The following is a 15,844-nucleotide window of genomic DNA, read 5'->3' as shown; positions in this document are numbered from 1 at the left end:
TATGCTGTATAACATACGTTTTTACAATTATTTAAGGGTTGTTTAAATACTTCTACTTTATTTTGTTGCACTAAACGAAACTTGCAGCATTTTACTATTTACCTCACAGAAGAAATTAATTTTCTGTGATTCTTTTAAATTGTACACATAAATAGACTGTTAGAGTACTGAATTTTACAATCTCTGTAGCAAATAAATTTCCAAATAATACTAAATTCCAGGGTTTAAATCTGCGCGCAAAAATTCCACCCGATAGGTACAAATAGAAAGTGTATCAAAATGACATGCATTGCTGGGAACTACATTTTTATCACCACTCAGAACACATTCGATTTTAACAGACACTTTAAACATTTCATTGAAGAAACAGGAAGATACCCATCACAATTTTCCTGAAGTTCTTCCCCTTGTTCGATAGCAGAACTGTGTTCACTGGATAATGTAAAATCGTCGCCTTTTTCGTTTATTTCTTGACCTATATCACTAACACCTTCCTCCCTAGATCGACTAACAATGTAATCAAACTCGGGAAAGTTAAAAACGACACATTCGTGCCAACATATTTTGAGCTGTACGGTACCGTACTGAGGAAAACAGTTACGTAGTTCACGAGGCGCGGTCTAGGAGACTCCAAAACCTATCAGTAACACGTGTCAGCAATACACACAGAAGGCGATAACGCAATCGACAGCAAACATCGTAGGCTCCGGAAAGGCTCAAAATCATGAAAAGTTCAATTTTTACTTTTTTCTGTTTTCTGAATCTGCAGACTATTACCTTTCAATAGATATATAATTTATTCAATTCCGAAGACTACAACTATTTTTAAATTTTTTTTTGAGATGTGTTCCACATGGGCGTGACCCACTGTGGCGCTGTTAGACTGCTGTCAAATGGTGTTATTATTAACGTCCGTGTTCATCAGGTACATTTTAGTGATGTGAGATAAAGTATGTGTTATGGTTAACCTGTGATGGTTCAATATATATTGCTGGTGTGATTGTCGATTGTTTCATGTTTATTTACTCTGTCGTTATCTCGAAAATATTCGTAATTAATTATGTTTCTTGAGTCTCTGTTTTGTTGAAGTATAATAATGAGTAAAAGTAAAGTTATTAGACATCCTCTGAAGGCTTTTAAGAAAAGGAGAAATGTTGGAAAGCCAAAGGTATGTGTTATTACTGTAAATAATAACATTCTAACATGGTACGAGCGATGCTTGCTTTAGACAAGGAACGCCTTCGGGCTGCAGACAGGGCTGTAAAGAGTCTAGAAATACAAGCAAGAGTAAACAGGAGGAGGAACAAGAGGAAGCTGGAGGAGGAGTTTGCATAGGATGAAGATAATCCATCCTATGGACCTGGAATGCACTAAAACGTTAATCCAATCTTTGTCGCTCGATTGCCAAAACTTTTATTTTCTCATACTAATTACATGTTTTCTAAGGATCTTCCAAACATATTTGTTTCAAACTTTCAGTAAATGTTACACAGTACCTTCTGCATAATTTAACACAGCCTTTTTCCAAAAAACTGTATATTTTTGAATATATAAATAAAAAATTGCAAAAAATGTTGTGAATTTTCATTACAATTGAAAAAAAAATCATCTTTAATAACTGAACTAAAATTTTGTAAAATCCCTGTGTTAAGTTGTAGCCCATATTCCAACTAATTATCTGTAAAAAGTTCGACTTCCTACCTCAAATACTTCGTGAGGAAAGATGTAATTTATAAGCGTTATTTTAACATTGCAAGTATAGGGCGTTCCGGAGCCCCTTAAGGAGGGTAGGGGGAGTATAGAAGCATTCCGCCAAATCTGGCCCTGGAGAACGAGTTCGAAACTTTTCGCGAGGTCTGGGAGACAGTACCTGATGAGTTATGGGTGAGAACAGGTTACTGGATGGTCTTGTGACCCTCCGCCGATGACATGGGTGATGTCTGTGTCTTGGTGTATGGAATCAGTACAATCAAGATATGAAGACTTGACAGAACGGCAGAGGAGATATCGATTTACACAGTACTGTAAAATGCGCTCATAGTCCTCTTACCGTAACACCATATTCTCTGTACTTTACTTTTGGCACTACACACGACTGCACTAACTTTCTCAGGGCACTCGCAAAAATCAAATCTGTCCATTGGATCGCCACACGGCCACCAGAAACATCGCTAAGTATTGACTTCAGATATGTTTGCCTTCTGGAGAGCTGCTCGACCATTGTATACTACTCTTATTAACTCTGTACATACAGTCTTGCTAGGTTGATTTCTGATAGCACTTGAGAAATCACCGTAGATTCATTTTGCTGGTTTCATGCGAGTTTTTTACAACCACCGTCTCAAAAGCTCGATGTTCTCTATTGAGTCAGTACATGAAGTCTCCCAGGTGTGTGTTTAACTATGGTAGTTCCTTCGCGTTTCCACCTCACTATCAGATCAACTTCAGAAACTCTGAATGTCCCTGATCTGTTACTCATGTGACTAGCCCACGCTCGAACTGACTGAGCTGTCCTGGCCCACTTGCTGTCACAGATTCTCTTATACTCACATCGGGATCTTTCGCCGTGGCTTGCTTGAATAAAGTCCTCATAATTTAAGAACAGCGTCGCTTCGAATACAGCAGTTGAGCTTTAGATAGCTATTGACGCCATCGTCATCAGGAGTTACGATCACTGTCGGAGCTGGCATGGTGTTCTGATTATGTTGATGCAGTAGCAGAGTCTGGAGCCGTCCAACGAGGACGGAGCGACTCGGGTGGCCAGCCGCGGTGGTCTAGCGGTTCTGGCGCTGCAGTCCGGAACCGCAGGACTGCTACGGTCGCAGGTTCGAATCCTGCCTCGGGCATGGGTGTGTGTGATGTCCTTAGGTTAGTTAGGTTTAAGTAGTTCTAAGTTCTAGGGGACTTATGACCTAAGATGTTGAGTCCCATAGTGCTCAGAGCCATTTGAACCATTTTTTGACTCGGGTGTGGACGGTAAGTTGGGCAGCTCGTGGCAACTGCAGCCTGCCGCGGGACCGAGTGACGTCGGCTGGCGCGAGGGTCCGGCGCCACATTTGAAACTGCCGCTTCATGTTCACTGGTTCCCGCGACGGAACGCAGCTGCTAAGGGCTGCCCAACTTACCTTCCACTCATGCTTCACGCCTGCTCTCTCTGGAAGTTTCCAGACGCTACCATTGCGTCTGTGTAAGCAGAACACCATGCCATCCCTAGCAGTCAGTGATTTTAACTCCTGATGACGATGGAGAAGACACCTGCGCGGGCCGGCCGGAGTGGCCGTGCGGTTCTAGGCGCTACAGTCTGGAACCGCGAGACCGCTACGTTCGCAGGTTTGAATCCTGCCTCGGGCATGGATGTGTGTGATGTCCTTAGGTTAGTTAGGTTTAAGTAGTTCTGAGGTCTAGGGGACTGATGACCTCAGAAGTCAAGTCCCATAGTGCTCAGAGCCATTTGATTTAGATGGGGTGCATCACTACAAGGCTAAAACGGTCACCCAAGTCCAGTTCAAAAAAATGTTCAAATGTGTGTGAAATCTTATGGGACTTAACTGCTAAGGTCATCAGTCCCTAAGCTTACACCCTACCTAACCTAAATTATCCTAAGGACAAACACACACACCCGTGCCCGAGGGAGAACTCGAACTTCCGCCGGGACGAGCCGTACAGACTATGACTGCAGCGCCCCAGACCGCTCGGCTAATCTCGCGCGGCCCAAGTCCAATACATATTCTCTATCTTATCGCTACCGTGAGCAACATAAATTTAATTTGCAGTATTTCATATAATTATGGAACGAATTTAAAATTATCTCATAATCTACTCATTAAGCTATATAATAGTACATTGATGTTTAACATGATGAGGCGTTGCAGGTAGATATTGTTTTTATGTCTTCAAGCAATGAAACGCACGGCGCCCAAATTACCCTAACTATATTCATCTAGTACGTGAGAATGAGAGCACACATATCAAAACTTGTAGAAACTTTTTCTCGCTGACACCTCATACAAGTAATTAAAGGAAAAAGTACATCGCTTACTACATTTTCGCTGATGACACAATTAAACTTACGCATCAGCCACGGTGTTTTAATTCATCACTTCCTTACTATTGAAACGTCCCCTTAGAACAATTATACAAGACTGTGCTTAAACTGACACACAATATTTTTAGCGCAACGCAATCTGACTTTCAATAATCCCTACAAAAGAATGGCCCTCACTAACATTAACCTATACCTTTCACAAATCACTTACCTCACCAAAAATCTTCGTTACTCGAACTACTGCAATACAGCGAGCGCCACTACTGCCAGCTAAATAAAAGATTCAAACTACTGAAGGCACTAACTACTAATAGGCATAGTTAGCAAATGAAAGATTTTAATAGAGAACAAACAATGTATTTACCTTAATAGTAATCAAAAGTCATAATATATATAGCAGTTCATGACATCCAGTCTGACAAATTTCAAAATTCCGCCATCTCTCTCCCCACATCCACCACTGCTGGCGGCTCACCTCCAACTGTGCAACGCTAAGCGCTGCTCTCATCCAGCTGCCCACCACTACAATGACAGACAACAATGCAAACTACCCTCAGACTGCACACAGCACAGCCAGTGATTTTTCATACAAAAAAATGGCTCTGAGCACTATGGGACTTAACATCTTAGGTCATCAGTCCCCTAGAACTTAGAACTACTTAAACCTAACTAACCTAAGGACATCACATAACACCCAGCCATCACGAGGCAGAGAAAATCCCTGACCCCGCAGGGAATCGAACCCAGGAACCCGGGCGTGTGTTTTATACAGAGCGCTACGTGGCGTTACCTATAGGAAAACCTAAACAGCCTACTTACACTGTTAACTCTATTAGGACATACGCCACTGTATGTATCTGCAAAATTGTGTTATTGTATGGCACATAGTTCAGGAGATATGACGTCATATTCAGTTGCATGAAAAATTAGATACGTGCAAAACTAGCTTACCTTAAAATGGAGTGCAAATTAGCCACAAAATACTAATGCAGTTTTACTTTTTCATCGTTCTGTGCGTAATTAATACGAAACTAATAAAACCAACATATTTAGTATATTGCGTCTTCTATAATAAAGTTTGTACATGCTTAACGTCATTTGACGCATTAACCCATTTAGAAAGTAATCACACGTTTGAAGCTCTTTTACGCATGGGAGTGGAATTTTGTAAGCAATCTCCTTCGTGAATGATTTACACTTCCTTACTTTATTTCCAAAGGTACGCTGCTTGGAGACACTTTCTTGTATCCTGCACACTCGTCTAATATATAGTGCCTAGGAAGCTGTTTCCTCGGATCACTAGAAAAAAAGTCAAGGAAAACATATTAATGGAGTTTATTACAGTAAGTTAAATTGACAATACTTAACTTTGCGCGTTCACAAAGACGTGTCGCAAGCAAATGGCGACATACAAATAATCAATATCCTTCGGTGTGTACAATTTCAATGCAAGCAACACAATACAGTTCATAAGTCACTGCTGTCGCCTTTTTATGACGCTGTCTACTGCTGCCGCAGCTAGGCGGCGCGGTGCTTGGATTCTCTCGTTATCGTCTCGTCTCGTTCCTAATACGTGAAACATGGAAACATATCTATACGTTCTTTATTGCATTCATGACGCCAAATTTGCAACAGGTGGCCAAAATTGGAACTAATTTTTTTCCAGCGTAAATCGGCTCCACACTAACGCATTAGAATACAGGCCACTCTGGAGCTCTGTAAGTACCTGCACTTTAATTATAACCACCCGGTACTTGCGAAGTTAGGAAAGGGGAAAAACAGAATTGGCCTTTTGAATATGTAACTGAAGCTGTGAGCTGCGCTTCCATATAGGTCGCAGATGACGAAAGACCACAGTTTGAACTCCATTGTGGATCACAAATTCAAATAAATTATCAACTTTCTTCATTTTAACGCAATGCATACGTAAAAGAAACTTACACATAGTCTCGTATGACCGTTCTTGTGTAGAGCGACAGTAGATCGTCTTCTTTACTTCCTGTGCCGGCCGCCTTCCTGAGACACGATATTTCGGTAATCCCTAGCTCCTTGTTGAGCATTTCCCATCACCAAAGTAACGAAAATTATGAAGAAGCCGAATTCACGAAGGGTGTCTTTAACATTTCACACTTGTATTTCAAAAGCTCGTTTCTAAACACCGCAGTTGTATTATACAGTATACGTACTGTTAAACGAAACCAAAGACGCACTTTTAGGTACTGATTTATTTTATTTGCTGTTGGTGTATTGAGCGGTGTGTAGTAGTGCTAACACATTGGAATACGGTACGAGACCAGCGGGATTCACATATCTGCCCTGTCATCCTGAATCAGCGTGGTTGGTGCTTGTCGTACATCGATCAAGGCAGGTCTAGTTCGCCTGAAAATAACTTGTCGTTGACGAAACTGTAATCTGCCTATCTTTTTTTATCGTCATTTGGAGTAGTTAATCATGTTCAGGATTTTCCAATGGAAAACTTGTTTCAGGACGATATTCCTACTAGGAATAACGGCTTAGACGGGAGTTATAACAAGTCAACTAGTTTCTTACAAGGCTGCGTCAGTGCAGCCTTTATATTAAGCCTTGATTCCTCCTGGAAAATTATTCAGCATTTAAGGCGAAAATCGAAGCGACACAATCTTTTGCTGTTTTAATGTAATTTTATGCTTGGTAGTTTGTATTATTATGTAGTGAATAAGGTTCTGTGACGATTAGTGACGCGGGACTGCTACGGTCGCAGGTTCGAATCCTGCCTCGGGCATGGATGTGTGTGATGTCCTTAGGTTAGTTAGGTTTAACTAGTTCTAAGTTCTAGGGGACTGATGACCTAAGATGTTAAGTCCCATAGTGCTCAGAGCCAGAGCCACGATTAGTGAGGCCGTTGCAGTAGTAAACACTGATTTTTTCTGTTTCAGCTTTAACTGTTTGCTGTATATGGCCTGCCAAATAGCATCTGGAATGCGATACCTCGAAACGCTGAACTTCGTTCACAGAGATCTTGCCACAAGGTAAAAATCTATATTATTTGCAAGTTACTAACGCCTGTGGTGTTCGTGAGAGTTTGATTGATACTAGAATGTTCTGTGATAAGAAACCTAACAGTAGTAGTTCATGAAAGTTAATAAAGCAACAGACACCAATAGTACAGGGTGACAACTACAGAACTATATGAAATAAAATCATCATAACTTCTGAACGGTTTGCGTTATGATGTTCAAACTTCACGGTTGGACGCGGGACATCATGCGAATTAGTATGCGCATTGTAGCTTGGTTTAGCGACAAGGCCCACTTGCATTTGGATGGGTTCGTCAGTAAGCAGCATTGACGCTTTTGGGGAACTGACAATCTGCATTTCGAGATCGAGAAGAGTCTTCACGCTCAACGGTTGACTGTGTGGTGTGCAGTGTCCAGCCACGGAATAATCGGTGCGATAGTCCTTGATGGCATGCATGGTGACTACCGAACGGAAGGTTTTGGAAGATGATTTCATTCCCATTATCCAAAGTGATCCTGATTTCCACAGAGATGTGGTTCATGCAAGACGGAGGTCGACCCAATCGAAGCAGGAGAGTGTTTGATGTCCTGGAGGAGCACTTTGGGGACCGCATTCTGGCTCTGGGGTACCCAGAGGCCACTGGCATGGGCCTCGATCGGTCGCCATATTATCCCGATCCGAACACATGCGACTAATTTGTGTGGAGCTGTATTAACGACGCTAAGCTGAAAACAACCATTCAGGAGGTGACAGACAGCATCGATGTTCCATTATTTCAGCGAATCATGCATAATTTCGCTATTCGTCTGCGGCACATCATCGTCAATGATGGCGGGCAAGTCGAACGTGTCATAACCTAAATCCGAAAATCTGTAGTGACGTTTACACGTTCAATAAAGAGTGTGCACACCGTAATTTGTAACTAATTTACGTTTTTCTTCATATAGCTCAATAATTGTCACCCCGTACGTGGTGGTACATGATAGTATGCGATTCGCAGTTGCGCCTTGATGCAAGCATTTAGAGCGTTATCGGCGATCATTTTCGACCAAACCTGTACTGGCTATAGTTCTCCAACTCAAGTCGTGTTTTTCACTCTAAAGCAAACGTAATGATGACTGTTACACAATTGTATGGTTTGTCATTGTCGTGTCGACTGGATGTGCAGGAACTGCTTGGTCGGCGAGGGCTACCAGGTGAAGGTCTGCGACTTCGGGACACACAACGAACTCTACGAGGCCGACTACTGCAAGGTGGACGGCGTGACGGGGCTGCCGGTGCGGTGGATGGCGTGGGAGTCGGTGCTCCAGGTGAGTCCTTACCAAGTTCATCGCTTTACGTTGACACTGTTAACTGCGGGTCGCCCAGCTGCGCCAGTTCGATAGGCCGCACTCAGTACATGGAAATCGTCTTGTAGGTACTGTAATACTCTCTTTCAATAGGAATTGTATCTCCAAGGGCGTATCAACTTTGCAGAGTTTCGTCATTTTCGGTAAAACTGAATGTAATCTCTCCCACACTGATAAATTATAAAATACACTCCTGGAAATTGAAATAAGAACACCGTGAATTCATTGTCCCAGGAAGGGGAAACTTTATTGACACATTCCTGGGGTCAGATACATCACATGATTACACTGACAGAACCACAGGCACATAGACACAGGCAACAGAGCATGCACAATGTCGGCACTAGTACAGTGTATATCCACCTTTCGCAGCAATGCAGGCTGCTATTCTCCCATGGAGACGATCGTAGAGATGCTGGATGTAGTCCTGTGGAACGGCTTGCCATGCCATTTCCACCTGGCGCCTCAGTTGGACCAGCGTTCGTGCTGGACGTGCAGACCGCGTGAGACGACGCTTCATCCAGTCCCAAACATGCTCAATGGGGGACAGATCCGGAGATCTTGCTGGCCAGGGTAGTTGACTTACACCTTCTAGAGCACGTTGGGTGGCACGGGATACATGCGGACGTGCATTGTCCTGTTGGAACAGCAAGTTCCCTTGCCGGTCTAGGAATGGTAGAACGATGGGTTCGATGACGGTTTGGATGTACCGTGCACTATTCAGTGTCCCCTCGACGATCACCGGTGGTGTACGGCCAGTGTAGGAGATCGCTCCCCACACCATGATGCCGGGTGTTGGCCCTGTGTGCCTCGGTCGTATGCAGTCCTGATTGTGGCGCTCACCTGCACGGCGCCAAACACGCATACGACCATCATTGGCACCAAGGCAGAAGCGGCTCTCATCGCTGAAGACGACACGTCTCCATTCGTCCCTCCATTCACGCCTGTCGCGACACCACTGGAGGCGGGCTGCACGATGTTGGGGCGTGAGCGGAAGACGGCCTAACGGTGTGCGGGACCGTAGCCCAGCTTCATGGAGACGGTTGCGAATGCTCCTCGCCGATACCCCAGGAGCAACAGTGTCCCTAATTTGCTGGGAAGTGGCGGTGCGGTCCCCTACGGCACTGCGTAGGATCCTACGGTCTTGGCGTGCATCCGTGCGTCGCTGCGGTCCGGTCCCAGGTCGACGGGCACGTGCACCTTCCGCCGACCACTGGCGACAACATCGATGTACTGTGGAGACCTCACGCCCCACGTGTTGAGCAATTCGGCGGTACGTCCACCCGGCCTCCCGCATGCCCACTATACGCCCTCGCTCAAAGTCCGTCAACTGCACATACGGTTCACGTCCACGCTGTCGCGGCATGCTACCAGTGTTAAAGACTGCGATGGAGCTCCGTATGCCACGGCAAACTGGCTGACACTGACGGCGGCGGTGCACAAATGCTGCGCAGCTAGCGCCATTCGACGGCCAACACCGCGGTTCCTGGTGTGTCCACTGTGCCGTGCGTGTGATCATTGCTTGTACAGCCCTCTCGCAGTGTCCGGAGCAAGTATGGTGGGTCTGACACACCGGTGTCAATGTGTTCTTTTTTCCATTTCCAGGAGTGTATGTACTTAATTGCTGTGTATGTTGGCTTCGTTGTCTTCTTCGAAGTGTAACTGTTGGCGCAGGTTGTGTCAGTTCGAAGGAATTACCTACGCAGTACAATTTGGATTATAGAGGAAGGTCCTGCTAGTAAATAATAATAGTCCATATATGTTTTTGTTTTCTCTATTTTCGATAGTAGTAAGCCACCTCCGTACTTTGACAAGATTTACAACTCCGTCCTTTCACAGAATTACAACTCTCTGCGATGCGGAAACGTATCTCTTTCTTACAACCAATTACACAAGACGCACCAGAGTAACAGCTCTACCGACCATGTGCGTGGTAGAACAACAGAGATACTGTAGTTGTAAATAAAGAGTCTACACATTTGTGCAGCTGCTTACGAAAGTATGTAAAAAACTTTGCACCTGTTTTTAAATAAATATTACAAAATTAATGAAAATACTATTATAAATCCATACATATTATAAAAAACTAATGTACGTTTTACATACGTATGTATATTCCACATCTTCTCCTAAACCACGGAATCGATTTCAACGAAACGTGACACACATATCAGTGTCTCGAAAGAATCTCTGTATGTATAAGAACTATCTACCTATCAAAGGTGGAATGTAGCGTGGTTCACGACACGCGAATACCCTTACTTTATTCATCTGGTATTTGAGAATAAGAGTACTTAGTACTTGCAACAAGTTTTACATATAATTTCAAATCTTTACGAAACTTTCTCTCGCTGACAGCCCACATGGAAGGAAAAAGTTTATCGCTTACTCTATTTTCGCTCTTCGTTCAGTAAAACTGCTGCATGCATCATGACATTTTAATTTCTTCTTTACTGCTCACTGTATTCGTGGAACATTTTGCAGACACTATTCATATAGATCACTAACTGTACCAGAAAAATTATATCATTGTAGGAGACAGATCAGAAGATGTGCGGTCATGAGCACTGAAATGGCTAAAGAACATCTGCATCTTACATGGCATTTTAATTTACTACTTCTTTGTCCATCACATTTCGCAGACAGGACGCACATATACCACTGGATGTCCCAGAAAAATTATATCGTTCCAGTACGCCACGTAGCTCAGCAGAAGCGACGTCAACGTCAGGAGGAACGCCGTCACAGAGCTACGTGAGAATGAAAGTGCAATGCGAAATTGGCTAGAGATACACATCTACATCTGCGTGATTACTCTGCTATTCACAATACAGTGCCTCGCAGAGGGTTCAGTGAACCACCTTCAAGCCGTCTCTCTACCGTTCCATTCTCGAACGGCACGCGGGAAAAACGAGCACTTGAACTTTTCTGTGCGAGCCCAGATCTTTTTCTTATTTTATCGTGATGATCATTTCTCCCTATGTAGGTGGGTGCCAACAGAATGTTTTCGCAATCGGAGGAGAAAACTGGTGATTGAAATTTCATGAGAAGATCCCGTCTCAACGCAAAACGTCTTTGTTTTAATGATTGCAACTCCAATTCACGTATCATGTCTGTGACACTATCTCCCCTGTTTCGCCATAATACAAAACGAGCTGACCTTCTTTGTACTTTTCCGATGTCATCCGTCAGTCCCACCTGATGAGGATCCCAATCCGCACAGAAGTAGTCCAGACCAGGGCGGACAAGCGTGGTGTAAGCAGTCTCTTTAGTAGACCTGTTGTACCTTCTAAGTGTTCTGCCAATGAATGGTAGTCTACCCACAATATTATCTATGTGATCGTTCCAATTTAGGTTATTTGCAATTGTAATCCCTAAATATTTAGTTGAATTTACAGCCTTCAGATTTGTGTGACTTATCGCGTAATCGATATTTAGCTGATTTCTTTTAGTACTCATGTGAATAACCTCAGACTTTTCCTTAATCAGGGTCAAGTGACACTTTTCGCACCATACAGTTATCTTATCTAAATTATTTTGCAAGTCGTTTTGATCATCTGATGACTTTACAAGACGGTAAATGACAGCATCATCTGCAAACAATCTAAGACGCCTACTCAGATTGTCTCCTATGTCGTTAATATAGATCAAGAACAATAGAGGGCCTATAACACCTCCTTGGGAAACGCAGGATATTATTTCTGTTTTACTCCATGACTTTCCATGTATTACTACGAACTGTCACCTTTCTGACAGGAAATCACAAATCCAGTAGCACAACTGAGGTGATACTCCGTAGGCACGCAGTTTGGTTAGAAGACGCTTGTGAGGAACGGTGTCGAAATCAATTTGACATCCCCTGTCGATAGCACATTTTACTTCATGAGTATAAAGAGCTAGTTGTGTTTCACAAGAACGATATTTTCTGAAACCGTGCTATGTGTTAATAAACCGTTTTCTTCGAGGTACTTCATAATGTTCGAATACAGTATATGTTGCAAAACCCTACTCTAAATCGACGTTAGGTGACATGCGTGCACAAATTCGTGTGAAATATTTTAAATATATAGCAGATATATGTGACATGTGCGTACAGGTGCAAAGCTATGCGTTAAATGCTCATACTAAATGCCACGAACGGTTTTAACCACATTTGGTTCAAACGTTATTTACGATCTGGGAAGAAATAATGTGGGCATAAGAACCTCCAGCCACCTATTGGGGTGGTATGGTAACGTAGAGAGAGAAGAGGGTAGATGGGCAAAGAAGGGAGGGGAGGATGGACAGACAGGAGGGAGGATCAAATGATCACAGAGAAGAATGAAGGACGACATGGACAGAGATAATGTTAGAAGGAGATGGAAGGAGACTAGGAGGGGAGAGGGGGGGGGGTCATGGAGGAATTGTACAGGGAGAGGGGGTTGAGGAGATGAACTAAGAGAAGTTTAGAATATAGAAATACCTGGGCTGTGCCGGGTACTACGTTAGTAACTTTATATAAATAATGAATCCGTGTTTTTTAACATCAAAGTTGTTCCGTTTATATCAAGGGAAAGCTGCAATTCACAAAGTGCAGGTGTTCCAAAATGAACTGTACAACGTTAATCACGTACATTTGTGAAAGGGAGTATGCAGAAAGTACAGTTTAATGCATAATGTTCACTCACAACTAAAGTGTTAGTACCGTTTCACAGACTTTAACTGTGTGCGTCATTTATAGCATGCAGACAACATAAGAAATATTCCAGTCTGACCTACCACGTCTTCATTAACGTGTACAATAGCTGCTCTGACGAAAGCTAGCTTCGTCCGTAAACATCATCGTTTTCGTACAGTCCGGGTCATCGCCAATGCAACTCAGAATCTCAACTGCAAATGTCTTGCACTTCGGCCTGTCATCAGGTTAAAGTAAATGACGCAGCTGCATCTTGTAGGCTTGAAGCGTCAGTCTCTTGTGCAGCAATCTGTGCGCAGCGTATAATTGTAGCTGTAAACGGCGAGACACTTCGGGGCTTCATTTGGTTGGACTCTGGATAAATGACTGTTTCATCCGTTCCATATCTGCATCACTTGTATACGGAAGCTCAGATCTCGTCCTGTTCGTGACACTTCCGGATGCCTTGAACATCGTATACCAGTGTCCGACGGTCGGACATGATAGTCGTGTGAAAAAAGGCAAGAGCAAAAAGAGAAAATAAAAAACTAACGTCAAATGTGCGTCGAAATTATGCCGCAAGCCACACATGTCTACAGTCTTTTCTAAAATATACATGATCAAGGTTGTAAAGATCGTTTTGGAACACTAAACATACTGCTCTTGACTAGAAGAAGGGATCGGTTGGTAGGACATGTTCTGAGGCAATTTAGTATTGGAGGGCAGCGTGGAGGGTTAAGGAGATGAATACACTAAGCATATTCAGAAGGATGTAGGTTGCAGTAGGTACTGGGAGATGAAGAAGCTTGCACAGGATAGATTAGCATGGAGAGCTGCATCAAGCCAATCTCTGGACTGATGACCACAACAAACAACACATACCGCTCACGTAGAAATCGGTTTAAACGGAGCTATGATTTCTTTATAAATGAAGTGATCGACAGCCACGGGCGTCGAAGGGTTCCTAATATGTATCATGCCTGATTCCACCACAGTATGCGTTATATGTACAGGTACATACACACAGATAAGACAAAACATTATAACTGCCAGTTTAATAGCGTTTTGGTCGTCCTTTGGAACGCAGTACAACAGCGATTCTGCGTGACAGGATTTGGAGAAGTCCTTGGTATGTTTCATGAGGCATGTGGCATCAGATGTTTACGCACACGTAAAGCAAATCCCCTGCGTGGAGCTAGCGCCCGATAGCTCCCAGATGTTTTGCATCCAATTTAGGTCATGCTTATTTGGTGTATTAGACCAAATTCACCGTCGTGGTCCACGGACCACTGTAGCATGATTCTGGCATTTTGACACACGTTGCTGGGAGCTTCCACCGCCGTCAGGGAAGACGCCAAGCATGAACGGATGCAGTTAGTATGCAATAATATTCACGTAGTCTGCGGAACTCGAATTTCCCTAGATTACTAGCACGGCTCCTATGGAAGCCGAGGTGAATGTTCCCCACATTATAATACCAGGCGGTGTATCCGAACACGACCATTGCCTCATTTTACGAGGATTCATTTTACCCAGTTACACGTTTCTATTGCTCGACGGTCCCATCTCGATGATGCCGTGTCCACCGTTATCGTAATTGACGAAGTCGTTGAGTCAGCAAGGAACACATTGAGGTCGTCTGCTGCGAAGCCGCACATTCAACAATGTGCACTCAGCGGTGCTACTAGCCGCGTTTCCTGCACCACCGTTGTACTATCTCCTGAGATCCCCAACGGATGGCCGCCTATCCTACTGTGCAGCATGGGAAAGCTTCCGAACTTCGCGTTCTCTGATCCTATGACGAGGCGTGGTCGCCTAGAAGCACATTCTATACATTCTCGCGGCAGTAGCGCACCAACAGCTGACCAGCTTCGCCGTTGACAAGGTGCTCGGTCCCAGACGCTACACCCATCTTTAAATAACTGGAAGATGAATAGAAAAACTTGTACCTCTGATAGAAAATGATTCAAGTGTTCAGAAACAAAAACGTATCATTCAGTGATGCTGACGGCATCAGTGTATCAGAAGACACTCTTACGGGGGCTTATGGCGCTGACGGTTACTATAGTCACTACCTAGAAAAGTCTCGAAGCCTCATATTGATAATTTCCTGCAGTGGTTTCAATTCGGACTTCCACAGACCCCTGATAATCAGATACTGAATTTACCTCACGAAAATTGTATGCCCTCGTAATTTACCTGCAAGGCGTTGCAATTACCAAGAGACGATTTCCATAATCAAATGTGAATGAAATATTCAGGGAATTGATGATTAATAGGAACGGACCACACGAAATATGGTGGATACGAATTTATCTGGCAGAGAACATAAAAGAGGATTTCACTGCCTAGGCAGGCATTCACGATGACAACACTGAAGTGGTAGAGCGTAACTAGGGATCAAAAGATCGTGATACATCTGATAACGATCAAGATCGGTAACCGCCTATATTAAATGTCACCTTTGACTTAAAAGCAGTTGCATCGGTTTAAATACGACACACGTTTCACTAACTCAGTTGCATTTGGAAATGGCCACAGGACAAAACTGTCCAGCGATGTAATGCATGATGCAGACAAGTTCACATGTATGAAAAATCTGTTTCAGCTATTCACTTACCTTCATGTATTGCTTCTAATGTTATGGACAGGCTTTATGCAATAATTTATTGCGTATACTGTGTTTTACCTAATTTAGTGACAATGCATTTTTAGTGACCGGTTATACATTCTCAAGAAATTTTTTTAGAAGTGTTTAACTTTCCTCATTACTGGAGATTATAATATCTGCGTTGTCAG

At 43.4% G+C, this 15,844-nt stretch overlaps 1 protein-coding gene across 1 annotated transcript in view; it reads left to right on the top strand.

The window, feature by feature from the left end:
- LOC126187578 (discoidin domain-containing receptor tyrosine kinase B-like) overlaps positions 1-15,844 on the top strand; it is a 435,420-nt gene that overhangs the window by 406,028 nt on the left and 13,548 nt on the right. Inside the window, exons 15-16 of the mRNA XM_049928745.1 lie at positions 6,961-7,053; positions 8,211-8,352. Of these exons, the coding sequence (XP_049784702.1) occupies positions 6,961-7,053; positions 8,211-8,352 (235 nt within the window). The remainder of the gene's footprint in view (positions 1-6,960; positions 7,054-8,210; positions 8,353-15,844) is intronic.

Source organism: Schistocerca cancellata, chromosome 5 (assembly GCF_023864275.1).
Source record: "Schistocerca cancellata isolate TAMUIC-IGC-003103 chromosome 5, iqSchCanc2.1, whole genome shotgun sequence".
Classification (NCBI taxonomy): Eukaryota; Metazoa; Arthropoda; class Insecta; order Orthoptera; family Acrididae; genus Schistocerca; species Schistocerca cancellata.
The sequence above is the reverse complement of the archived record's forward strand: the minus strand, read 5'-3'. Positions and strand labels throughout refer to the sequence as shown.